Source organism: Alligator mississippiensis, chromosome 1 (assembly GCF_030867095.1).
Source record: "Alligator mississippiensis isolate rAllMis1 chromosome 1, rAllMis1, whole genome shotgun sequence".
Lineage (NCBI taxonomy): Eukaryota > Metazoa > Chordata > Crocodylia > Alligatoridae > Alligator > Alligator mississippiensis.
In genome coordinates, this window is record NC_081824.1 from 176035436 (window position 1) to 176062097 (window position 26662).

At 47.1% G+C, this 26662-nt stretch overlaps 1 protein-coding gene across 1 annotated transcript in view; it reads left to right on the forward strand.

The window, feature by feature from the left end:
- Positions 1-8876, forward strand: part of PLB1 (phospholipase B1) — a 96973-nt gene extending 88097 nt beyond the window's left edge. The window contains exons 44-47 of the mRNA XM_014597985.3: positions 880-984; positions 2975-3070; positions 6493-6567; positions 7097-8876. Of these exons, the coding sequence (XP_014453471.2) occupies positions 880-984; positions 2975-3070; positions 6493-6567; positions 7097-7312 (492 nt within the window). The 3' untranslated portion in view covers positions 7313-8876. The remainder of the gene's footprint in view (positions 1-879; positions 985-2974; positions 3071-6492; positions 6568-7096) is intronic.
- Positions 8877-26662: the final 17786 nt, after the last annotated feature.

Here is a 26662-nt window from a genome sequence, read left to right on the forward strand (position 1 = left end):
CAGATCTGCTCAGATTTCACATAGGCCACCACATACCTATTGGGTGAAAAGAACTTTCAGTCACTGCTCTGAACATATCAGATCAAACCAGGGGTCTGTGTAGTTCAATGTTCTGCCTCCAACAGTGGGCAATGCCAAATGTTTCTGAGTACAGTGAAATAATCTATATTAAAAAATTACCAATGGGAGAGGATACTCCCTAACACCAAGAAGGATGTTTCTTTATAGGTAGATTGTTTCTTAATTTTCCATTGAGATTCTTTCTTAGTCTAAGGTATATGACTAGAAGCAGGAGAGCTTCTATAAATGTTTATGCATAAATTGTTAGTCTATCTTCTAAGAATAGCAGATATTCACATTATTCATCTTCACATTTATTCCTAGGTTTTTAAAAAATGACTACTGTTTTTGGGTGCCCAAACTGATACCTTTAGATGATCCTGATTTTTTTTTTTTTTAAATACTGAGCCATCTTTTGAAAATTAAGCAACTTTAAGTTCTGTCTAGAAGTCTTACATTCTAATCCATTTTTTTAAAGAATCTTACTAAACGTTAGACCACACTGGTATCCCTTGGCACTGAGTTCAAGAGAGAATTCATGCATTGAGAAATTTTTTATTTTTTTTTAACTTTTAAAAGTGTTTCACTAACGTTAAGCGTGCAGATAAGTGATTCTAATCTGTTTCCACTCTCCTTCTATGGAAGGTCTTCTTGCATTCACTCACATGATTGGCTATTCTCTGGATCCATTATGCCTTTCTTCTGAATTTATACTATTGACCTGAAGTGGTGAAGTGCCCCTGGTTTATAATCAGTGCTTAATAGGCTAAGATGAATCTTACAAATGACCTTGTGTTTTGCATCTCCTGTTCTGTACAGTTGAAAAGCATGCTGATGGTCAACAGTGGCCGTTACGAACAGCGGGAAGATTTCACTGTAGCGGTGCAACCGTTTTTCCGAAATACCATGATGCCATTAAACAATGTAAGTCTCATTGTATTTCCTCTAGCTTTGGAAGTCAACATCACCACTTATTGTCAGCTATAAGAACTCTGGGGCTGGCTTTGTTTGTTTGTTTTTCTATTGCCACCTGCTAGCCCATTGTGGGTACCATAATAAGTGCAAAGGTTAAGGTAGGAAGAAGAGTGTTACATATAAGGTAACTGAAATCTGCAAGCAACATAGTTTTCTGTGTTACAGTGTGGTAGCCAGCTGTGAATGCCCTGCCTTCTACTTGCCTTGTTCACCAAAGTCCACATGGGACAAGGCAGTGCTGTGCAAGGATGCCCCAGGTAGCTGTGCATGTGCTATCTCAGAGCTGTCCAACTGGTGGCCCATGGGTTACATATGACCTACAAGGGGTTAACCTGTGACACCGCCATCCCCGCCCCAGGATCCCACCCGACTGCCACTCCCCCTGTCTCCTGGTTGCAGCAGGGGGCAGTGCGGCATTCTGGAGCCTGCAGCTGGTGACCTGGGGGTGCTGCCTGTGTGTGCTCAGGGGAGCAGCTGCTTGGGTGTGTGGTGGATGAGGGGGGTTGCCTGCTCACTCAGCTGAGCAGTGGAGCACTGTGGGGAAGGGGGGCTTGCCCACCTGTGTGTATGGTGGAGTGATGGGGGATGCTGACTATGCATGCACTGGAGCAGGAAGGGGGCTGCCATGTATGTGCCATGCAGCAGTGGTGGACAGAGCTGCCCACATATGGCATGCAGGGGGTGCGTGGGGCACTGCCCAGGGGAAGGCCTTTGGCTCTCACTATTGCAGCCCATGTGAGGTTCTGGCCCTCCCTGGTGTGGCCCACACTGGGGCAGCCCCAGCCACTGAGCAGCTGGATAGCCCCTGATAGCTTCAGAACTGGAAGCCCTGTGGCTATGTTGGTATGGCACTGTGCCAAGACTAATAAGCATTGCTGGGGCTTTTATGACTTAATGTAAACAGAACAAGTATATGTAGAGCCAGCCTCAGTTTCTCTACATGGCACTGCCTTGTGCCACACAGACATTCCCAAAGTGACTTCTGGAAGCACGGAGCTGGGCAGGCTTTGATTGAAACCACTCTGTGAAGTTAAAGGGCAGTTCTCCTCGTCTCTTTGTATCTTGGAAGTAATGCAATTACTAGTAATGCAAGAACTCAGCATAGAAACACAGCCAAAACAACCCAGTTTTGCATAGTATCCCTCCACCAAACTCCAGAATGTGTTAAGAAGTGAATATGGGTTCTGGTAAAAAGTACTGTGAGGGATGTGGATGTGTAAAATCTGCATGTGTGAATCTAAAGTTACTTTCTGTTGAATCTGCTCATGTCAATGTATGTATAGTTTTATTTTAAGTTTACTATATATACTTTGCCTGCCAATCTGGCAGTACTCTTTTCCATGCTACTGGCTGGAGTTATTTATTTATTAAGGCTCTGGGACAAACATAACAACTACTGTATTAATGGCACTGGAGACTAACAACCAGCTGCTATAGTGGGGAACATGCCCCCCCTCCCCAAACACATAGGTGCTTCAACTTTATGACTTCTCTCTCCTTGATATCCACCTGGAATTCAGTCAGTATTTGCCTTAAAGGTTTACAAGCCTGGGGGCAGGCTTCAAAAATTCAGCAAAGAAAAATAACACATTACATTCTTTCAAACCTTAAATAAGTCAGCATTTGAGTCAATAGCACTTATATGGTGCCTATGTAAAAATCTCAGTAGTTAATAAAACCTAAAGTTACTAGCATGATGTGGAAATTACTATGAAATGATGATATGGGTTATAATATGTTGTCAGTGGCTCTCAAGATGCAGTAGGTGAGCTGAGATTAGCCGCTGTTCTGATTGGTCTGTGGCATCAGAATGAGAATGCATTATCTCTACAAAGACGTAACATTGAGAAGTTGATAGGCCGAGTATCTCTGACCTTTTAGATGTCATGTGCTGAATCTCAGATCCATGAACTGTTGAGCTTTTTTTTTTCTATTGCAGGCTAGGAAGCCAGATCTGAGTTTCTTTGCTGTGGATTGCTTCCATTTTGCTGAGAGAGGCTATGCTGAGATGGCCATGGCTCTCTGGAATAACATGGTAAGGGCTTATACAATAGCTCCATATGTACTTATGGAAGGAGCTCAGAAGAATAGAAAAAGGGCCACAGATACTACAGGGAGAAGTGAAATGGAAAATGGCTAGACTGACTGGGAGGGAAGTACTGCTGTCCAGTAACAACTATGCCTTCCCTGGCCTGCATCCTAATACAACAGTATTGGATAAATCAGTGATTCTCAATCAGAATGCTGTGGCACAAAGATCTTTTTAAGGGTGTTGTGGGGTAGCATGCAGCATTAGCACTGTTAGGTGTACAAGTGCCTACACATGATTCATAAGATAAACCCAGGGATCTCCAATAGGAATCTATAGGATCAAGCCCAGCCTGGTCTGTTGTGGTCTTTCTGAGTCCTTTGCAACAGAAGAATCACTCTACTATCTTTCTGTAGTAAAAAAAAAGTGTGAAAACTAAAAGCTGGCATTTTCCAAGGGGTGCCTTGAATCTAAGAAGGTTGAGAACTACTGGGATCCTTCTTCAGTGCTCCAAATGGAGGTGGGAAATGTTTAAAGATCTGTCTACAAGGAATGTACCTCCTGATTTGGCAACCAACTTGTATTAAAGCAAAAATCAAGATGGGTGAACATATGATCCTGCCTATCTCCAAAGATCATCTTTAATTAATTTTCCCTTTATAATGAACCCAAACAAAACAAAATCCTATTTCTCACGTGGAAGGCAGAGTGGGGCATTTCTTTTCTGCCCCCCTTCAGGGATTTGTTGGGGGAAAGACAACTTTACATTTCTGCCAGAGTCCTGCCAGGGAAATCTGCAGGAGCAATGTGCTGACTCGTGCATTCCCATTTAGCCGAGCCCTCCCACACTGTGAGCCTCCTGGCACTTCTGGGGCTGTGCCATTCCCCAGGGACCCTGGTGTGGGAAGGAGGGCCATGGACACTTTACACTGCTGCAACGTTCTCTCCCTACCCAAAGATGTGGCAGCAGGGGTCCTCCCCCCAGATTTGTGCCAGCAGACTAAAGCAAGGTAGAATGCCTTTTGGTGAAATTAAACAATTGAACTTGGTTCTCTGCTAAGTAAGTGTGCATGAGTCTGTGGATGAAGGTCATAAATCAAGCGTGGGCTTCCATTACCACATCCCAGCTCCTGGAGGGGGGCAGTCCAATTGTTTCCCCTGGCTGTCATTCGTTTCCTGAACCTGAGTGCTCCTTTTCACCGCCAAACTGTGTTCTCTCTGCTGCTTCCCCTTTCCTACGTATACCTAGGAGTGTTGAGGCAAAAACCAGGGATAATGAGGCCTTGTTAGCATTAAAAGATCTGTGAGGGCTAGATCCTGGGCTGCTGTGAAGCAATTCCAGTCACTGCCCCAGAGTTCTGTTATGTCCACTGAGGATCAGACCCATTTTATTTAAAACTAGTGGCTGTCCTCATAGCTCTGCCCTGCTTCCCAGTCTGAGTCCATGTATGGAGAGTCTGTGCTTTGATTGCTAAGAGTGTATTGTTTTTCTGTTCTGCTTTGCTCAGCCCTGTTCTGTTCCCTGAAGCAGCTCAGCAAGCTGCACGCGGAGGGCCAAATAAGATGGTTTTCTTTGATGCACATAAAAGGCCAGATTGTATCTGCTCATTCGTGTGGGCATGCAGGCATGGGGAGGGCACAAAAGAGTCTCTCCCCCACCCTTGTGCTGTCTGTCCCTCCTGCCGAGTGCAAGGGCCAAATGTAGTCCTGACCCTCATGGTTGGATGGATATGCAAAGGGTTGCTGCTTAATAGGGAAATATACCAGCTGAAGTCCAGCCCCTTCCCCCCACCAGCCCACTGATTTGGCCATTGACACAGGAGAGTACAGGCCATGCCCTAACGGTTGGTCCAGTGTGTGTACACTCCCTACATGCTGAGGGACTCTCCTGCAGCACAGGCAGGCCTTGAGGATGCAGTCAAGGCCCTGAGTTCACGGGTTAAAAACTGAGTGGCACATAGATTAAATGAATGCTGCTTGCTGCAGATCTTAGCACACAGCTAGGCCTTCTTCTTGACTTCATGCCAAGCTCTTTCCTGGACACCCTGGCTCAGGAAGCACCAGATTGTACTGAAACCTGAGAGAGCACAGACAAAGCCGTACAGAACCAAGGTCTGTAGATCCAAGGATGTCCATCAGGATGCTTGTTGCCTCCACTATGGTTTAGCAAAAATAACATGCACTTGTAAGAATTCACTAGCAGGCAAGCCAAAGAGTGAAGGCTCTTGTATGACATTGACCTTTACTCAGCAGCAGAATTCCACGACAGTCAGCAACTCTTTGAATCCCATTGTTTTGCTTCTTCTCTCATCTACAGTTGTTTTTGCATATAATTTTCTGTCTTTCTCCTTGTTTCTGTTTTTGTCCTTCATCTCATGCATTTCTAGGCACATCTCCCTTCCATTTCTATTTTTATTTTTGTATGGAAGACCACAGAGCTGGGAAAGTCTCCCCAGTAATTGTACTGAATTGTATGAATCTTGTTCCTAGAAGTAAATTTCCTTCCCTGTCTCAGTTCCATTTTGGGGGTTGTTACAATATTATGCCACCCTATCATGTCCCTTTCTTTTCTGTTCCCCTCACCACATGAGGTCTGTAGATGCATTAGTAGATGTTAAAGAGAGGGAGACACCCACCCTATGCCAGTTTTATCCCTCTGTTTAAGGAACAACTGTGCAGCCATTACTTAGACAGAATTTTTAAGGAGTTTTACCTAAGTGAGTATTGCAGAGATTGGTCCTGTCTTCAGTTTTATGTGGCTTCTCTGATTGCCAGCCCCACTACTGTGGTATTTAAGTACTTTCCAGGAGTGCATTAAGCAAAGGTGACTAACATCTGTCAGATGTTGGCTTCCTCTCTCTCAGAGTCTCCCCCATGGAAGAACTGTGCGCAAAATAAAGTGAAATTTCTTTTAATGCCCATGGCAGTCTGTGCTTAGGATAGAGAAAACAGCTCAAGCTTTTACTTGGAGCAGAAGAGGCTGGGTCCTTGTAATGGTCCTTACTATCTGCGGGAGATGGTTCCATAGGAAGAACAACAGTTCTCCATGAATTTGGCCTGTGAGTTGCAAAATCACTGAAGAATCAGTCATGTGACCCACCATACTCCACAATCCCTTGCTGGTGCATAGCATGGTAGGAGATTGATAGAACACAAACACTGAGGTACCAAATGTCCGGACTTGGTTTGGCCTTTGAATACTGTCTCAATGGTCTGAAGGTGGGGTGGAAGGTCTGGGCAGCTTTCACTGCTCCATACTCCTGCTAGGCATACTCATTGATGCCCCTGGTGACCTCTTGCCAATACACCATGATCCAAAAGGATCAACAGTTGCCTACTCTTGATAGAACGTTGTAACTGTACAAGTGACATGGGTTTAGGAAGCAAAATTGTCTGCTTGCTTATCTGTTCCTCTTCCCTTCCTTCAGCTGGAGCCAGTTGGTAGAAAACAGAGCTATAATAACTTTACTTACAACAGAATGAAACTCAAGTGTCCAAGTTTGGTAAGTAATTACCACGATATATATATTCTCACCCCTAGAGTCACCTTGGTTTTCTTTTTCTTTCCTGCTGGGAATGTAATTTGAGCATGCTAAAAGACTGCATCATTGGCACAGACTGGTTTACAGAGCACACAGACTCTCTAATTTCTTGACAAAAATGGAAGTTTCCAGAGACATCTACTGACTTGGATTTCATGCAAAAATTCAATGCTGCCATTGTAAAAACTTACTTCAACCATGTTTCCATTTGATTATCTGCACTGACTGGCCTCAAAAGCAATGTCAAAACTTCTGTCATATGAAATGTAGGAAAAGAAAAAGAACATGTGTGGGGGTCTGGGGAAAAAAACAATGCTTTTTAAATGTGTTGGGCTAGGGGAGTTTTTGGGAGGCCCCAAATGAAGAAAAGGTCTATATTATTGTAAAGAAATAGGGACATCCCTTCTTCAATAAGGGTGGCTGGCAAGTATGCAGAATACTGCTTCTAAGTGTGCTAAGGCCAATGAAGTCCTCTGTCCTTCCTATGCAGGAGAATCCCTTTCTTTATACATCAAGAAACAGTGGATTGCAAAATACAGTTCCCAGCCCAAAGGAAATAGCAGTGCCTTACTGGGCGGTTATAGTGGCGGCAGCAGCTGGAGTCCTGGCTGGTTCCCTGCTTGTTTGGGCTGTATTGGTAAGAAGATCCAGAAAGCAGCAGAAGAAGAGACAGATTGCAACAGAAATGAAATCAACATTTCTATAAACCAGACTCTCTCAGGGAACTTATATCTGCCTCTGCTGGAATTGGGGTGATGGGAAAGAGCTCTTTTTGATACTCAACTGTTTCATCATCTAAATGGATTGGCCAGTGAATTGGAACTAGATCATCTCGACTGTACATGATAGTAGAGCATTCGCTAACCTGGCAGTGTCTTCTGCACGTAGCCATGCCTAGAAAGGAATCAAAAGTATACATCAAGGCTTCTTCCTTCTAGGTGTACTAATCATCTATGGGATGAAAATTACCCTACATATCAAGTCCTAACATGAAGTGAGAAAACTATTCATGCCTTATCCAGTGCAGGCTCAACTGTTTTCTATTGCATGTTTATATGGAATAAAATGATATATCACAATTATGAAGTTTTAGCTATTCTCCAGTAAGTGGCACAAAAAAAGGAACAGGTATCTAGGTTGTAGCCATATTGGTCTAGAGGAAAAAGCAATCAGTGTTCATAGTAGAGTTGATATCTTTTATTAGACCAACAAGATTTTTGCAGAAAAAATTCTTTAATTGCAAGCTTTCTGGCACAAACACCCTTTATCAGGTGTTGGAGAAAAGACTGTAAATGTTCTCCTGGGTAGAAATGAAAGTTCATATTTCATAGGATTTCACAGAGGAGTCAGTAGATGGAAAACTCCTCTGGGAACAGGACTTTATTTGTTGGATCCAAGTAAAAGCTGTAAGCTTTGAGATACTAAGTCTCAATATAAAGAAAAAAAAAAAGCTTTATTCAATATTTCCAATCTGGCTGGAGGCCTAAAGAGAACTGACTGAACCCTTCTTAAAGGACTTGCCACATCTTATGCAAATTTCATGTCTTCCTGGTCTGCTCTTTCCATAAGTTGTTTCAAAATTCTGATCAAGAACTTGGAATGTGAAGATCACCTTTTTCTTTGTCTGCACTTTCCTGACATTTGGGAGAGGCTTGATGCAGGCTGTAATTTCCTGTATTAACTGTTTTAATTATGATATGTTAATTCTGTTGAAACTGAAGAGAATTTTAACTTGCTACGGGTTTGTGGGGTGTGCTGTGCTCACATTCCAAGAATCATGAATAATAGGGAGGAACTAGATATGAAATGGATCTTGAGCAAGGGCTGTGCTGCCTGGGTTCCTAAACCTGCTCAGCATTCACCCAAAAAATATATTTTCAAGCACACCGAAACTCCTTTGTTTTTCCCTTTCAGTATCCATGGCGCCTTTGTACACACCACAAAATTGGCGTTTAAAGCAGCTTTAATGTCCTTTTGCACCACTTTAACGGAATTGATGTTTGCATGCTCAGCAGCATATTCTGCTTTAAATGACTTTAGTACATAGCAAGATAAAACACCTCCGAGGTGTTTTAGTTTGCTACCTAACAAAGTGCAACAGTGCACAAGGCGCTGGAAGCTGACATGCTCAGGGCTTGGTGGGCCCTGTGAAGCTCAAGGGTTGTGGGACCCAGCAGTAACCCATGCAGGCAGGCTCCACTGAAGGAAAAAAAAAGCGGTGAGCCTGATCCCTTTTTTTTCACCCCAGAGCCTTTCTGCTTGCTTGAGGTGTGCAGGGCCCAGTGCTTCCCTCTTCAGCCGGGGGGGGGTAGTGTTTCCCTTGGGCTACCTGGGCCAGGTGCCAGTAGACAGGTGCTGCCTGTGGGGCCCCCACGCAGCTCAGGGACTGCTTGGCCCACTGGCAGCTCTCCCCTCCCATGCCCCCCGCCACCACCAAAGAGACAGGTAAGGATCAGGCCTCCACCCTTGTGTACATGCCATGGGGTTTTAGTTTGGTTTAATTCCAAACTATAGCAAGGGAGGGAGTGGATCAGAGGCAGGGGCAGAGGCTTGGGTGGGTCATGGGACAATCGAAGCCTTGGGCAGCTCATCCAGTGGTGCAGGGGGGCTCCTGCTGCTGCATTCACCCTTGGGGAGGCATGGGGGGGGCACATGCCCCCCAGATTTGAGCACAGAATGGAGGCAAGCTGCTGCTGTGCGCTGGCCTTTGTGCCCTGCTGCCGCTGTCTTGGAGCCGCACAACGCAATGTACCTGCCACCTCTGCACTGTGCCATGTCCCCAGCCTCCAATGGCAACCCACCTCCACCCCCCACAAATCTGGGGGGTACATGCCCTGCCATGCCTCCCCTGGGGTGTTCACAGTGGCAGGAGCCCTCCCTACACCCTTGGACGAGCTGCCCAGGGTCCGACCATCTCACAACCCGCCCCAGGGCCCCATTCACCCCAGCCCCTTCCCTTGCATCTGCCCTACTCCCTCATTGTGGTAGCCTCAGTCTGCCCCCCACTTCCACCCCTTCCCTTCCCCTTCACAAACTAAGACATGTCTGCCATCCTGGGCAGTGCTCCACAAGCCAGGCTGCAAATGTCTGAGTTGTGCTCGCCCCTTCCCCACCTGCTGCAGCTGCCTGGAATAGACACCTGGGCTGCCCTGTGGTGCTACCTGCTGCCCTGTTTGGGGGCTAAGCCCTGTTAGCCCCAGCCTTCCACCACCTATGGCCCCGCCCAGTTTCTGTTTCATAGATGCTCCTTTTTGCCTATTTCCCACGTAGGCTAAAGTTACTGTAGAATTCCACTGACACTGAAAACTGGAAGTCAGGCAGTTTGCAGCTAGCTGTTCCAAAGGTAAAACTGTTCCCTTGAAAAACTGAATGTGAAACGTCCCCTCTGTGCCTGGTAAGTGGAGCTTGAATGAGTGACAAAATGTTCAGGTCAGGATCTTGGTTTGCCTGCACTTAGCATAGTGTGAAATCAAAGTGTTATCTGTGTCTCCCATTTGGTGACATTTCTCCATGCACTGCGTCTCCTTTATTAATATGTCTTTGGTTTATACTGCCCTATGACATTTTACTTCATTGGACCAGCTAAGTAGAGCAGGCTACTCTAGTGATACAGACTGGGAAGTGAGCCTTCAGGTGGACTTCTGAAATCCAGACAGATGCATAAGAAATGTATTGAGCCAATATTACATGTATATGGTATTGTATCAGCTAATTCTGATTCTTTTAGCCACTGAAATGTGCCTCCTTAGGGCAGTCCATTTTGAATGCTGATCTTATGAAATTATAGAAGACACCTTATATGGATCACTTCCCCTTTGGATGAATCCCAAAGCCCAGGTCTGCATTGGCTGGGAGTATGAGAGATTCTGTGGAATTTCTTAGGGGCACAAAATCTGTTGTCTAAATAAAATTCCAGTTGGAATAATAAATTTATGACAACCCACATTGAGTCTGAATGCTGGTCAGCACTAATTAATAACGCTCAGCAACTCTACACAAAAAGTTGTTTTTGGACAGGAAGTGAACAGGACTTTACTAAATTTAATTATAAGGGCAGTCTCATATGCGAAATGAGGATGAATGAACCTTACCCCACATATTTAGGGTTGTGAGGCCTGGGCAAATATTGTGAAATTGCTATAGTTAGTCAGTGGAAAGACACCTTGATTCTAGGTGCCCTTTTGTGGCTGAAGGCCCTTCCTCATGGAACATTACAATATCTTGCACTGAATCAAATGGTTAAGTGGAGCTGCATCATGAATAAATTTGACACAAAATGTGTATTACATAAGTTTCAGCAAAAGAAATTGGAGGCAAGATTGCTACATTCATAAAGGCTTGAGTTGGCTCAGGGTGGGGCTTGCTAGTGACTGTAGTGACTACAAATTACTTCCAATGACTGCTCAGTGGTCTAAGAATGTGAGAAGCAGGGTGTCTACATGAGATGCAGTAGACTAATCTACTGTGTAGTAAAGCATCACCGTCTACACATGTACAGCATTTCCTTTGCAGTGTATTATTCTATTGTGAGGTTGCCTACTGCCTGTAAATGGGCTGGAGTTGCCCTGCACTAAACTGTTCCCCTTGGGAGCAAATTTGCTGTGGACAGGTGAGCATGTAGACTCCCTGCCAGAGAAAGCTTACTGTGCAGTATTTTACTTACAGAGCATTAATAGCGCATGTAGATATGCCCATATTGTGTTCAAGGCTAGGAATCCTGGGATTGCTTTATGTTATTTCTGAGGGAAGGTACTGAAAAGCCTGTGTTGAGGGCTCAGCAAACGGGGCTTGGGAATCTCAGCACTGAGGCACAATCTATAGATTTCCACAGCTCTATCATCATTTTCTAAATGCCTTCCATAGGCATAGGGAATTCATAATTGCACAATAGTAGGTTGTTCATTTTCTTGCTTTCCAAAGGTAAGCATTTGACCTACTCTCAACCAAGTCTCAGGTAGCTTGGGTTTCCAGTGGGAGAAGAATAAAACAGTTTATGAAGATAATTTACTGGTTACTTAACTGAAACAATGACACATAGGGGCATCTATGAAAGCTCCCCAGCCACAAAACAACCATCAGAGGAACAACACCAACACCTTACGACCTTCCAACCTCAGACTTGATGAAACTGCAAGCAGCAACCAACCCACAAATATTATCAATCTCTCCACACACACGCTTACCAAAACTGAAAAATCTGTCCTTTCTAAAGGCCTAAATTTCTCTCCAGAAAAACACCCTAATAAAATACTTCAATGTGGAGAACTAGAAGAATTCTTCCGACGCCTGCACCTCAAAGAATATTTCCATGACCAAACTGAACCCACTCCCAACAACAACTCATCCTCTGACAACATTCAAGAAAAGACCAATGCCAAAAAACCCCAAAAAAATCAGATTGGACACCTCGCAGTGGACGAAACCCTAACCTTGACTGCTACATTGACTACTTCAGGGAAAGAATGAACAATGAAATAATCAGCAACACACGCCACCACAACAACCTCTCTCTACCAGAGAAAAAGGCCATAGAATCTCTAAGATCTAACCACCAAATAGTAATAAAACCAGCAGATAAAGGAGGAGCCATAGTCATCCTAAACCGTGAGGATTACATAAAGGAAGCCAAGAGACAGCTCTCTGACACCACCTACTACAAAGAACTACAAGAAGATCCTACGCCCCTTTTCACCAAAAAACTCAACAATACCATCAAATCATTTCCACCAAGATTACAAGAAAAACTACAGACCTTGATCCCCCTGCTACCTAACCCAGGGACTTTTTACATGCTCCCTAAAATCCACAAACAAGGGAACCCTGGCAGACTTATCATATCCAACCATGGGACCCTAACTGAGGAAATATCAGGTTTTGTTGAATCCATCCTAAAACCGCTTGTCACCCACAGAGCAAGTTTTCTCCAAGACACCACAGACTTGCTACGGAAACTTAAAAACATAGACCACCTTCCCAGCAACACACTCCTAGCCACCATGGACATTACCAGCCTATACACCAACATCCCACACCAGGATGGCATCCATGCCTGCCTTACATATCTACAGGAACAAGATTACAACCCAGAATATAGACCCAAAGATATCACTGAGCTTATACACTTCATCCTCACACACAACAATTTCACTTTTAATAATCAACACTTCCTCCAGATGATGGGAACAGCTATGGGCACTAAAATGGCCCCACAGTATGCCAACCTTTTTATGAGCCACCTGGAAGAAGACTTCCTCAAGAACTGCACCATCAAACCCTTGCTGTACTTACGATATATCGATGACATCTTCATCATTTGGAGTGAGAACCAGGAATCTCTAATTGAGTTCCACCAGAAATTCAACAGTCACCATCCCTCCATCTGACTTCCTTTAGACTACTCCAGCACCAACATCCCCTTTTTAGACACAAGGATCAGTATCCAGAAGGGTAAAATACAGACCACAGTATACAAGAAACCCACAGACCAACATACATATCTGCACAGAACCAGCAATCACCTGAAACACACCAAAAAAGCTGTGATATACAGCCAAGCCCTCAGATACCACCGCATTTGTACTGAAGAGAACACCCGGGATCGCCACCTCACCAATCTTAAAAAGGCTTTCACCCAACAAGGACACTCCTCCAGAGAGGTAGATCGCACATTTGAAAGAGCCACCTGGATGCCACGTGAAGAACTGCTGCAGTACAGAAGAAAACCCCCCACAAATCGCACACCGCTGGTTATGGCGTATCACCCGTCCCTTGAACCTGTACGGAAAATCCTCAAAAAATTGCAACCCATATTAGAAAAAGACCCTATTCTTAAAAAGATCTTCCCAGAGCCACCCATCCTAGCCTTCAAACAAGCACCGAACCTTGCCAACCTCATCACCAGAAGCAAACTTCCTCAAGCCCAGAACACACCAAAAGGATCCAGACCGTGCCATGACAAGAAATGCAAAACCTGCCCCCACATCTCCACCACCCCCACTATTACTACACCCCACAACAGAGCCATCAGCATCCCAAGATCTTACAGCTGCACCTCCAGGAATGTAGTATACCTCATCCAATGCACCAAATGCTCTGATAAAAGATATGTAGGAGAGACCAGACAACAACTGCACACCAGAATGAATGCACACCGGAAATCCATCAAAGACAGAAACACCCAATTACCGGTGGGGGCACATTTCTCACAGGAGGACCACTCTCTCTCCAATCTCTCAGTCCTGATCCTCAAGGGAAATTTACACAACACTTCCCAGAGACGAGCCTATGAGCTCCATTTCATCAACCTGCTGGATACTAGAGATCAGGGACTAAACATAGACATTGGATTTTTGATACATTACAATCTGCCTGGCAACTGACTCCCCAGCCCAGCCCCTGGCTTCTTTACTTTTCATTCCATCCAGGAAGAGCACGCAGCAACTGCTGCAGCTTCCTTAGCCTGACGAAGGGTTTTTGAACCCAAAAGCTTGCTTAATAACTATTCTCCAGCCATTTGGGTTGGTCTAATAAAAGATATCAAATTCACCCAAGGAACCTTGTCTGCCTATGTCCTTAGACCAACACGGCTACAACCTAAACCCCTGCAACAATACTCCTTACATTTTAACTACTCTTGTCTAGAGTACAGATTCTGCTGATCCAGGGAACTGAGAAGGAACTTGAAATGGCAGCATTCTGTAGTAAAAAAACTGAGGCTAGAATGCATCGGCTTAACACACGAAAGGAAGATACCTGGCAAAAGTCAGCAACTATCACTTCTCACCACTTAACTTTCCTGGATGCCAGATGTTGAACCATCTTTTGCCTGTTTAATTCATGTCTTGGTTCACTGGGCATCTGATACGCTTCAAAAACTACTGACACAATCTTAAAATGCCTGAGGGGAGAGAAGATAGTATTCTTCTTAACCTGTTTAGCAGAACTTCTGAGCACAGAGTAAAAACTGCTCCAATTCCTAATACAGTATCAGACAGGTTAACTGTTTCCCAATTGAAAAAGTGGAGAGTCTGTGGCTTTTGGTAATTTTGAAACTGGAACAAATAAAACACAGAAGAACATCTCTATTAGGAAAACAAAACACTACTGCATTGGTGAGGAGATGGACTAAGGTCTATGATGCATCTTTTTCATGTCTGTTGCCTATGCAGTTCTCTCACCATACAGTAATATCCTGGATCAGGTTTGAGCATTTGTGTAGGGCTACATCAGGACTAGGTTTCTAACACTAAAAGCTCTCTCCACAGTCCAGCTACTTGTTGGTTCTTTGACCTATTCATCCTTTTAATCAAGGGGCCTCAGTAACAGATATGAAATTCCAGTGCATGCGTAAAGTTCACCCCTGCCCTCTACTGGATGGAGCATGAGATCTGCTCATGTCTTTGCCAGTAGGTCAGTGTAACAGGGAACCCTATCCCTGTTACCCGAAGGCATGTCAGCTCCTTTAAGACCAGAACTTTCCAGGCACAGCCTGCTGGCAGGGTAGGAGTTAAAAGCTGAGCCTGGCCAGCTAGTCAGGTGACCAGAAGGGGGCAGGCCAGAAATATAAAAACCCAGGGCTTGGTGGCAGTAAAGGGGCAGCAGCCAAAGGGGATGGAAGTGGTATGTGGGAGAGCCACAGAGAGGCTTGGCTGCTGGTCCAACTGCTGTGAGAAGGGAACTGCTGCTGATCCTCAGAGAAGCAGCAGCAGCGCCACTGGGAGGAGTGTCACAGGCAGCAGGGAAGCAGAAGCACCAAGCCACAAAGAAAAATGTAAGCTGGCATTGCTGCCTTCTTCAATTTCTATTTTTTTGTTGTGGTTAGAACCCACTAACTGACTGTACACACACACACACACACACACACACACACTTTTGGTTGATTGATTACCGGTGGTTTGTGGGCGAGTCTGTAGGGGTGGAGGAGGCCTCATTAGTGCCTTAGGTGCAGTCATAAAAAACCAAGGTGGCCTGGTGCACCAGGTGTGTGGTACTCTTGGGCTGGGCCAGCGGAGGTTCGAGACCACTGCCGAGCTTTGAACTTGTGGCCCCCTGGCTGTGGGGCCAGTGGGTGGGCCCCTGGGCCAGAGAGCCTGGGCTCCATATTGGAGGCAAAAAGGAGGGCCACAAGCCCCAAGATCAAGGAGCTAGAGCCTCAGAGTCAAACCCTATCTGGTGGGTTTAGAATGGGAGGCCTAGCTAGAGAAAGACGGGGCAAGGCCCATGGTGGCTGATAACCCCAACATAGAACTACAATAGGCAGTCTCCTGTTTACAAGAACATCTGTATAATATTTCCAGCAAGACATGGCAGGTGAGTAAAAGTGAGATACGAGAAACATTAAGGGACTTCAAGGGCGCCCCTCATAGGTCACAGGTAACAAGCAAAAAAAATAAAATAAAAATGCCGCTGGGGAGGGCAACCTGTTACAGTTAGGATCTTGCTTGCTCTGGACTTCCAGCTGTTAAAGAAGAGAGATGCTTCTGTCATTCTTTGGGGACACCCGTCCTATGCAAAAGACCGTCCTTCTAATCCCCTCAGGCCAGCAGTTCTGCTGGGATGCAATTTAGCCAGTGCTTATATGGCAATATGATTTGGTGATTAGGACACTGCATTAAGAGTCAGGAGACCTGAATTCTGTTCTCTGCTCTTGACATGTATGACTGGGGCAGGTTATTTCACCTGCCTCCAAAGGTGTCACAGAGAGCTTTCCCACCTTTGTATAGTGTTTAGGGATGTGAGCCATCCTCTGCTAGTGCTGGCCTGGTAGTTTTTTCCTGCCATTGAGTGTGGTGGCTTGAAGTGGTGACTTTGGGGATTCCCTCAGTTAACAATTGCCTGTAAATGCAGGGGATTGAGCTCATAGGCCCAGGAGACTCCTTCCAATCCTCAGCTTCTAGGAAGGATAATGCCACATACCTGCTACACATCAGTACTACAGTTTGCATTCAGGATTGTTAAAAATTCCTTCTGTTGTTTAAAAATAATCATGAAGAGAACCCTTTATTGAACACTTCTACTGATGATGTGCATTTAGAATTCCCAGAGTGCCAACCTACAGCCACTGGCTGACTCTGTTTGGCTTTTAATCTGCAACATAAAAAAATCCACAAAGTACTTGGCCAGTTAGAACAGCAGGTGCCCACACTATCAACTCTCCTTCCATTAAGCATTTGTGGATGAACTCAGAGGACCTCCAAGCCTCTCAGATTTTGGGACACGCTTAGGAACTCTATAGAGAGATGTTATTTTAGAAAAAATACCTGCCACAAGTTAAGACAAAAGTATAATGGCATGCCAAGCCTAATGATCAGCCACCATCATTGCTCAGTTCTGCTGAATCCCATTGCCACTGGGATACGGCAACACTGAATTCAGTGGCACGTACTAGAGCTGTGCGAAATTTCACTGGCTGTTTAGTTTTGATGCTGTTTCGAGTCATTTTGAGCTCAAAACAGTGAAATTGAAACAAAATGAAGGGCTTTGAAACAGCCTCAAAATGAAACGAGGGGAGTCAAAACGTTTTGAAAGTTTTAAAATGTTTAGCTGAAGCTGGACTTGTCTACAGGGAAAGAGAAAGTAAGGAGAGGAAGGGGGAAGAGTGGGGGAGGACTGCTTTCATATTGACTGTGTAGCTGGCCAGTGACTGTCATCCTTCCCTGAGGTCCCTTCCAATCCCAGTCCTCTGGGAGAGGTATGGAAAAACAGCGTAAAAGGCAGCATTGTTTCAACTGGCCTGCTTTCTACCTTGGGTTCTGACAGTTACTGAGCTGTGTCTTCCAGCAGCTCAGGAGTGTTAGACAACAAAGGCTACTACTAAAATTGATTTGAATGATTTCCTACTTGCTAGCCTAGCCTAGCAAGTGGGATTCCATAATACCTTTTGCTTTCTTCTAGACCCTTTTATTTCATTATCATATTCATTGATTTATTCTTTTCAATTTTATAATTATATTGGATATTACTTGATAGAATTTATATAGGAAGGGAGGTACATTTATATTTTATTTCTATACATTTATACCTTGCAACATATACACACCTTACAGAATTTATATAGGAATGCAGACACATTTATATATTTGTATAAAAACAACACACTATGAAACACACCATAAGTGTGGTGGAAAGGCAGGTAGCAAGCCTTCGGGGAGGAACAGAAGAGGGGGTAAAGGGAGAGCTGTAAGTTTTTCCCCCCACCCAACTGAGACACAGCCCCTTTCCTACAACTAGCAGGGATGAGGCTTCCAGAAGCATCAAGGAAAGGGGAGCAATGCCAGTGAGATTGCCTGTGCCTGAGACTGTCTCCCCTCCAAGAGCACCAGCCATAACTCCCCTCCCCCCCCCACACACACACACCATGACAACAAGCAGCAGCACCAGCATGACAGTCTCCTCCACCCCCATTTCACTTCCCATGCTGAGCCTTCCAGTGGCAAAGGAAGAGCTGGAGCTGGAGTTGGATCTGAGTGCCCTAGCACTCAGAAGGAGGGGGAATCATCTGAGTTTGTGCTCCACACCCCTCAAGTTTCCCCTAGAGCCAGGTCTTATTCCCCAGAAGGCACTTCAAAGGAGGCTGAGGTAGAGGGTGCAGAGGCAAGTGGCTCAGCTAAGTTTGCTCCTCCTGTTGCTGTGCCTCTGCCTGTTGAGGGGCGGGAAATTGCAGCATCCACACATGCACCCACACCCCAGAAGCAAGCTGGTAGTGTGGTCTGGGATCATTTTGAGCCAGTGGCGATGCATAGGGGGTGCATGTGCACCACCTGTCAGGTCACGCTCCCTGTTTAGGTGGCGGGAACAGGGGCAGGCAGGAGCGCCGGTGCTCCCCCTGTGAGCACTGGCTGGGGAGTGGCTGCTCTTTGGTGAGTGAAATTCGTTGTCGGGGGACCCTCCCCTCCCAGTCAGTGAGATCAGCCACCAGGGGACCCTCCCCCTGCTGACTGGTGTCGGGGGGGGGCATGTGTCCCTCCCCCGCCCCCAACTCAAGAGGCAGCAGTTGCCCATGTTTTGAGCTGACAGATGATCCTATGTATGCTATCTGCCTGCACTGCCAGGGCAAGGAAACAAAACACATGAGCATCACGGGGATGTTGATGCATCTCCACAGGCACCACTCCTTTGCCCTTGCTCCTCCTCAGCCTGGCACCAGTGGGAATGTGCCCAAAGGGAAGTCCCATTCTTGCTCCAACGCCCCTGTACCCCCAAAGCAGAGGCGGGCCACCCTGGAACAGCGGGGAAAAGGTGGAAAGAAATGGGGGCATGTTGCAAGGGCAAGTGAGATCACCCAGAGCACTGAGGAGATGTTTGCTGTCGATGGCCAGCCCTTCTCCTTAGATGGGTGACCAGGATTCAGGCGGCTCATGGCCCCATTCTACCAAGTGCCTGCATGCACCACCTTCAGCAGGACGGTGGTGCCCTCCCTGTATGAGGCATGCAAGGAGTACTTGAGGGAGGAGCTGTGCAAGGCAGGTCCACAAGTGGCCTTACACTTCACCTCAGACATCTGGAGCAGCTGGGGTGGAGATTGCGCCCACCTCTCCCTCACAGGGCACTGGTGCAACCAGTCAGGCTGTCGGTGGGCTCTCCTTCAAGCTGAGGTGTTGGGTGAGTCCCACATGGTAACAGAGATCATGGGGGCCATGAACTGCTTGGTGCAGGGGTGGCTCATTGGGCAGGGCAAGCTCACCCATGAGTTCATGGTCACCAACAATGGGGCCAATATGGTCAAGGTGGTCCATGATGCCAACCTTGTGTGCCACACAGTGGATGCCAACAAGTTTCACCTCATTGTCAGGGATGCCTTAGAAGGGGACAGGGCTGCCAGTGATGGTACCAGCACCACCAGCAAGCTCATTTCCAAATGCAGGAAGTTGGCAGGCTACTTCCACTGGAGCATCAAAGGGGGCAAGATGCTGTGGGACAAACAAGCAGAACTGGACATCCCATAGCACAAAATCATATAGGATGTGGAGACTCGGTGGAACTCCACATACCTGATGCTCAAGAGGCTGGTGGAGCAACAGAAGACCATCCATGAGATGGCCTTGCTCGGGAAATTGGGATCAGCAGTCCCCTTAACAGAGCTGAGTGGGATACCATCTCCCATATCTTGGTGGTCCTCAAACCCTTCCTCAAGGCCACCAAGACCCTCAGTGCTGGCAATGTCCTCCTTAGCCAGGTGATCCCCATAGTGAGGGAACTTCAGAGCCAAAAAGAGAGCTTCCAGGGGATCAATGTTCCTGGCTGGGGCAAGCCAATGTCACCAGGCATCTAAGCACTGGTGAGGCAGCTGAAGGAGCACATCAGGAAATGGCTTGACCTCTTCCAGTCCAGTATGGTCCACATGCTAGTCACCATATGTGACCTAAGGGTGAAGGGCAGTGTATGCAGCAGCCAAAGCCCAAATCAGTGGATGGAGGTGCTTGTAAAGAGAGTCAGGGAGGCAGAACGGCTGAGGCAAGGGGACGTGGAAAAGGGGGATCCACTGTCCCATGCTAGCATGCTATCTACCAGCCAGTCTTCTCCTCCACCACACATGCTGCCAATGTGGGCCAAGGGTGTGGCTTCCATGGTGGGATCCAGAGGCACCAAACCCCACCATCAAGCAGGTAGCATTCAGGCCTTGGTGGCTATCTATCTTACCAAGGACATGGAGCCACTGCTGTGCAACCCCCTGGCTTCCTGGGCAAGCCACAGCCAGATGTGGCTGGATCTGGCCACAGTTGCCCATGAACACCTGTCCTGTCCACCAATCAGTGTTCCAAGCGAGAGGGAGTTCAGCATTGCTGGGGATGTTTCATAGATTCATAGATTGTAGAGTCAGAAGGGACCACAATGGATCATTGTGTCCGACCCCCTGCCCCTGGCAGGAAAGAGGACCAAGGTCAGATGACCCCAGCCAGGTGACTATCTAGCCTCTTCTTGAAGACCTCCAAGCTAGGTGATAGCACCACCTCTCTTGGAAGCTCATTCCAGATCCTGGCCACCCTTACTATGAAAAAATTCTTCCTAATATCTAACCTAAATACATTCTCAACTAGTTTACACCCATTATTCCTAGTCACTCCCTGGGGTGCCTTAGTAAACAGAGCTTCCCCTGTTCCCTGTTGACCTCCTCTAATAAATTTATAGGCAGCCACAAGATCTCCCCTCAGCCATCTCTTGTGAAGGCTGAAGAGATTCAGCTTTCTCAACCTCCCCCCGTAGGGTCTATTACGAAGGCCACTGATCATGTGAGTGGCCCTCCTCTGGACCCTCTCGAGATTCTCCGCGTCCCTCTTGGAGTGTGGTGCCCAAAACTGGACACAATACTCCAACTGCGGCCTGACCAGTGCCGCATAGAGGGGGAGCATCACCTCCTTTGTTCTATTAGTCATGCACCTGCTAATGCACGACAAGGTGCAATTGGCCTTGTTACACTGCCAGCTCATGTTCATCTTGGAGTCAATTATGACTGCAAGATCCCTCTCTGCCTCCGAGCTGCTGAGAAGGACACACCCCAACCTACAGGTGTGCTGGGGATTCCTCCTTCCCAGGTGGAGTACCTTACATTTATCTTTATTAAATTGCATCCTATTTCTCACTGCCCATTGATCCAACCTGGCCAGGTCAGCCTGAACCTGCTCCTTGCCTTCTGATGTACTAACTCTGCCCCATAACTTGGTATCATCAGCGAACTTGGAGAGGGCGCTTTCCACGCCCTCATCCAAATCGCTGATGAAGATGTTAAATAATATCGGTCCAAGGACTGACCCCTGCGAGACCCACCTCATTCCAGGCCGAGAAGGAACCATCCACCACCACTCTCTGGGTGCGGTCCCTAAGCCAGATGGCCACCCACCTGGCCATGTAGGCATCCACTCCACAGTCTGCTAGCTTCGCAATGAGGATAGGGTGCGAAACTGTGTCAAAGGCCTTCCTAAAGTCCAGGAAGATGACCTCAGCTTTGGCTCCCATGTCGAGGCAGTGTGTGACCTGGTCATAGAAGGCTACAATCTTTGTCAGGCAGGATCTACCTGTGACAAACTCGTGCTGGTTTCCCCTCAGCATTGTTTCCACTGCTGGGCCTGCACAAATGTGTTCTTTGATTATTTTCTCTAGCATTTTCCCAGGAATAGAGGTAAGACTGACTGGTCTAAAGTTACCCGACTCATCCCTTCTCCCTTTCTTGAAAATGGGCACCACATTGGCTGTTCTCTAGTTCTCAGGGACCTGGCCAGAGCACCACGAGTGCTCGAACAGCTGTGCTAGCGGCTCAGCTATAACACCGGCCAATTCTTTCAGCAGCCGTGGATGGAGGTTATCCGGGCCTGCTGACTTGTACCCATCCAGCTCCTCCAGGAGCTCCTTCACTATTTCAGAACTAACCGTAGGCAGACTGGTGCCATGTGGACATCTGTCAATGATCGAGGTGGGGGAATTGGCTTGGTCGGTACTTAGAAATACTGAAGCAAAGAACTCATTGAAGAGCTCTGCTTTTTTCCCCGCGTCAACCACCAACTGTCTTGTTTTGTCCTGCAGGGGCCCTGTGTTGCTCTGAGCTTTCCTTTTCCCCGCTATATTCTTGAAGAAGGACTTTTTATTGTCCTTGGTTGTTGAAGCCAGCCTGAGTTCAAGCCCCGCCTTGGCCTGTCTAACTGATTCCCTGCAATAGCACGTCAGGGAGATATATGCCTCCTTGGTGGCTGCTCCCTGCTTCCATTGCCTATACATCTCTTCCTTTGCCCCCATCTCCTGGAGTTCCCTGTTCAGCCAAGGGGGATTTTTTGCCCCCTTACCTCCCTTCCTACATAATGGGGTAGACTCCATTTGAGCCCCAAGGATCACTCCCTTGAGATACCTCCAACCCTCCTGGACCCCCATTTGCTCTATGTTCTTGAGTTGCATCCCCTCACTAACTAGCCTTCTAAGCTTGCTAAAGTTGGCCCTTCTGAAGTCCAACACCTTAGTCCCACTAGTTACTTTACCCACCCTTTGCTGGATAGTGAACTCAACCAAGTGATGGTCACTATCTCCCAGGCTACCATGAGCTTGCATGTTCCCCACGAGATCATCCCCTGTTGCTAAGACCAGGTCAAGCAAGGTGCTACCCCTGTTGTGACACCCCACCATACCTGCTTGGATCCTGGTTTGGGGGAGCAGCTGGCAGTCCTCAAGGTGAACCTCCTGCTGCTGGGGTTCCCCAAGCTCCAGGTGCAGACAGAATGAATGCCACCCTTCTCACTCCATCTGCACCTATTGCCTTTTTTCCTTTTTAAAAAGCCAGTTAATGCCCTGCTCTCAGAGCTGGAGGGGGAAGTCACTGCATCATCAGCCAGCAGAGGAAGAACATGTCCGTACTGAGCTCCCATGCCAGGACAAACTTAGAGGTATGGGCTGGGGCTATGGGGAAGGAAGAGACCCCAGGTCCTGGGCATGACGACTAAAACTGTACTCTGCCAGGGTCGGGGAGGCCTGGTGGGACTGCAGGCGGCACAGGAGCCCCAGGAAATGCCAGGACTGAGGATCCCACTGGTGAAAGGCAGGTAGGAGGTGCCATAGCCTCCGGCTACCACAGACATGCACACAGTCCTAGCTGGGGAAAGCACAGACTCGTCATGTCCTTGACAGGCCTGGGGCTTGCTGGTTGCAGTACAGTTGTGAGGCTCCAGCTGAGCTCACCTTAGCTGCCTGGGATACCAGCTTTCAGGTTGAAAAAGACTTTGTCAGGCTGAGGTAGCACCTGCAGTTGGTGTGTGTGTGTGTGTGTGTGTGTGTGTGTGTGTGTTGTTGGATGGAAGAAATAGTAAAGAAGCCAGAAGCTGGCATGCAATGCAGGCAAGAGCGCCAGTCAGTGGAAATGGAAATGGAGGTGTCAGGGGCTGAAGGACAGGCTGGGATGCGGGGGAGAAGGAGGATGTAGCAGCACAGGTAAAAGTGGAGAGAGAGGTACCTGGGGAGTCAGACGTCCGGCAGGTTGCAGCGTGTCAGAATTCCACTGTGTATATTGAGTTGATGAGTTTCTGTACCTACTACCTAGGAGGCTAATGAAATGAAGTTCATAGGCCTGGCTGTGAAAAGTGGTTTGTAAATTCCTTTTTAGGATCAGGCCTGAGAGACTGGAGACAGAGTGGGTTTTTTTGTGAGAAATGTGTCCCTGCAGGGAGCTGAGTATTCTTGTCTTTGATAGATTTTGGTGTACAGTTTATGGGGGTACTAGAGATTGTTGGCAGGTTTTGTGTTTTCAGCTGTAGGAAGTTGGCTTCTGGTGATGAGGTGAGGTTAGGTTAGCAAGGTTTGGTGCTTGTTTGAATTTACAAACCACCTTTCACAGCTGGGCCTATAGACTTCAACTCATCAGCCTCCTAGGTACAGAAACTCATGGATTCAATATTGACATTGGATTTATGACACACTACAACCTACCAGATATCTGACTCCCCAGGTACCTGTCCACTTTTACCTGCACTGCTACATCCCCCTCCCCTCCATCCCAACCCCAACCACAGCCTTTCCCTCGCCCCCTGACACCTCCATTTCATTTTCACTGAGTGGCTTTCTTGCCTACATTGCATGCCAGCTTCTGGCTTCTTTACTATTCTTTCCATTCAGGAAGAGTACACATACCAACTGCAGGTGCTTCCTCAGTCTGACAAGGTTTTTCAACCCAAAAGCTTGCTAAGATATATTTCTGTAACTAACTATTCAGTTGGTCTGCCAAAACATACCAGATTAGATTGACCCAAAGCAAAAGACCTTGTCTGCCAGTGCCATGTCCTTAGACCAATAGCCCTAGCACCTGACCGGAAGGATGCAGGGCCCTGGGCACATCTAAACCCCAGGGCTGGGACTGGCAAGGAGAGTTCTCTGGCAGCTGCTGGAGAAGAAGCTCCTGCAGGAAAGGAAAGACAGGCTCTAGTCTGTGACAGTTTGGCTGCCTGAGATGCTGCTGGTGCTACTGTACTGCTTACTAAGTAATTACCTGTTGTCATTTAAAGTGGTGGGCCGGACTGAGGCTGTAGGGGAGGAGGAGCCCTCACTGGGGCACAGTACTGTGTCGTGTAGAGGCCCTAGCACCAGTGAGGCCGCACCTTAACACACACACAGTGTCGCCCCTGTCATGAGTTTTGCTTGTCAGCAGCCTGAGGTGCAGTTTCCCAGAAACCACTGAACCTATCTCCTTGAAAGCTGGCAGCCTCCAGGGCTTTAGCAGGGCCTACCATGCCTGCAGGTTTCACCTTGCTGTGCCTTAATATACACATGACACAAGTTTTGCTTGTCAGCAGCTTGAGGTGCAGTTTCCCAGAAACCCCTGCATCTGTCTTCTTGAAACTTGGCAAGCTTTGTGGCCTCAGAAGGGGCTACCATCCCTGCATGTTTCATCTGAATCAAGCAAGAAATGACAAAGTTATAGATAGTTCATTGTCCCTCATTATAGCCTATGGGCAAAATGTTGAAACAGCATCGAAACAGCGAAACTGGGTCGCGGTTTGAATGTGCATCTGGGACTGTAGCATGTTGAGCCAGGTCGGAGCAGTCCTAGTTGGCAGGGGGCCCAGGGCATCAGCCTGCCAGTCTGGGGCTGCTCCAACTCAGCTCAACATGCTGCAGAAGGGCTGGCTGGGGCACAAGGGTGTTCCACTATGGGCTAGCCAGCTGGCAGCCCCTGCACTGAAGCACCCTCATGCCCCAGCCAGCAGGGGCAGTGTCAACACGGGTGCTGCTGCAGAGTAAAAAAACTCTGCTGCAGGACAGTACTTGTATTTATTAGTATTATCTTGCTTGTATATACAAGTACTTGTATTTAAAAGTACTATTCTGCTGCAGAGATTATTAGCTTCCTGCAGCCTGACAGGGCCGCATATGTGAATGCAAGACGTTCACTGTGGAGCTAATTAGTTGACTGCAGTAAGCATCTCCTTTAGGTGCTCCCCTTAAGTTTCACATACAGTTGCTGCCTCCCTCCCTGTCACCACCACTAGGACAGCCCTTGTCTTTATCCACCAGTCACATGGCCCCAGATCAGCTTTTGCAAGGGAAAGGAAAAACAAACTGTAAAGAAATTAAATGAATCGGGGAGAACATAAGGGAGATATAGGGGAAGATGAGACTGGCAAGTACTTCATATAGATAAAGAGTTTTTTTTAGGTCCTCCAGCATCTTTTTATCTGAGGACTTTGCAGCATTTTGCAAACTTACCAACACTGATTTCCCAACTGTACGGAGGAACCATCAACATTTCATAGATTTCATAGACATTAGGGCTGGATGGGACCTTGTAAGATCATCGGGTACAGCCCCCTGCCCAAAGGGCAGGAAGTTAGCTGGGGTCAGATGACCCCAGCAAGATAAGCATCCAAACGTTTCTTGAAGGTGTCCAAAGTAGGTGCTTGCGCTACTTCTGGGGAGAGTCTATTTGTGACCTTTAGAACTTGTCTTTCCTTGGGGCACCCTGGTGAACAGACGTTCTCCCAGTTCCTGATGCACACCCCTTATGTACTTACAAGCAGCCACCAGGTCCCCCCTGAGCCTTCTCTTCTCCAGACTGAAGAGTCCCATGCCTCTGCCTTTCAGCCTCTCTTCATACAGCCTGCTCTCTTGACCTCTAATCATGCATATGGCTCTCCTCTGGACTCTTCCAAGCTTTTCCATGTCTTTTCTAAAGTGTGAAGCCCAGAACTGGATGCAATACTCCAGCTGCAGCCTCACCAAGGCCAAGTAAAGCAGGAGGATGACTTCTTGGGTCTTGCTTGAGATGCATCAGTAGATGCAAAAAGGAGCTTTATTTGCTTTGCCAGCTGTGGCATCGCATTGGTGGCTCATATTTATCTTGTGATTAATCATGACCCCCAAATCTCTTTTGGTCATGGTGCTAGCAAATGTAGCACTGCTGAGCATATAAGTATGATGTGGGTTCTTTCTCCAAAGTGGAGCACCTTGCATTTCTTTGTTTTGAGTGTCATCTGTTTTTGATCCACCCACCTTGCAAGCTTGTCCAAGTCAGCCTGAATTGTCAGCCTATCCTCTAGTGTGACTGTACTTCCCCATAATTTGGTGCCAACTGTGAACTTAGCCAGTCCAC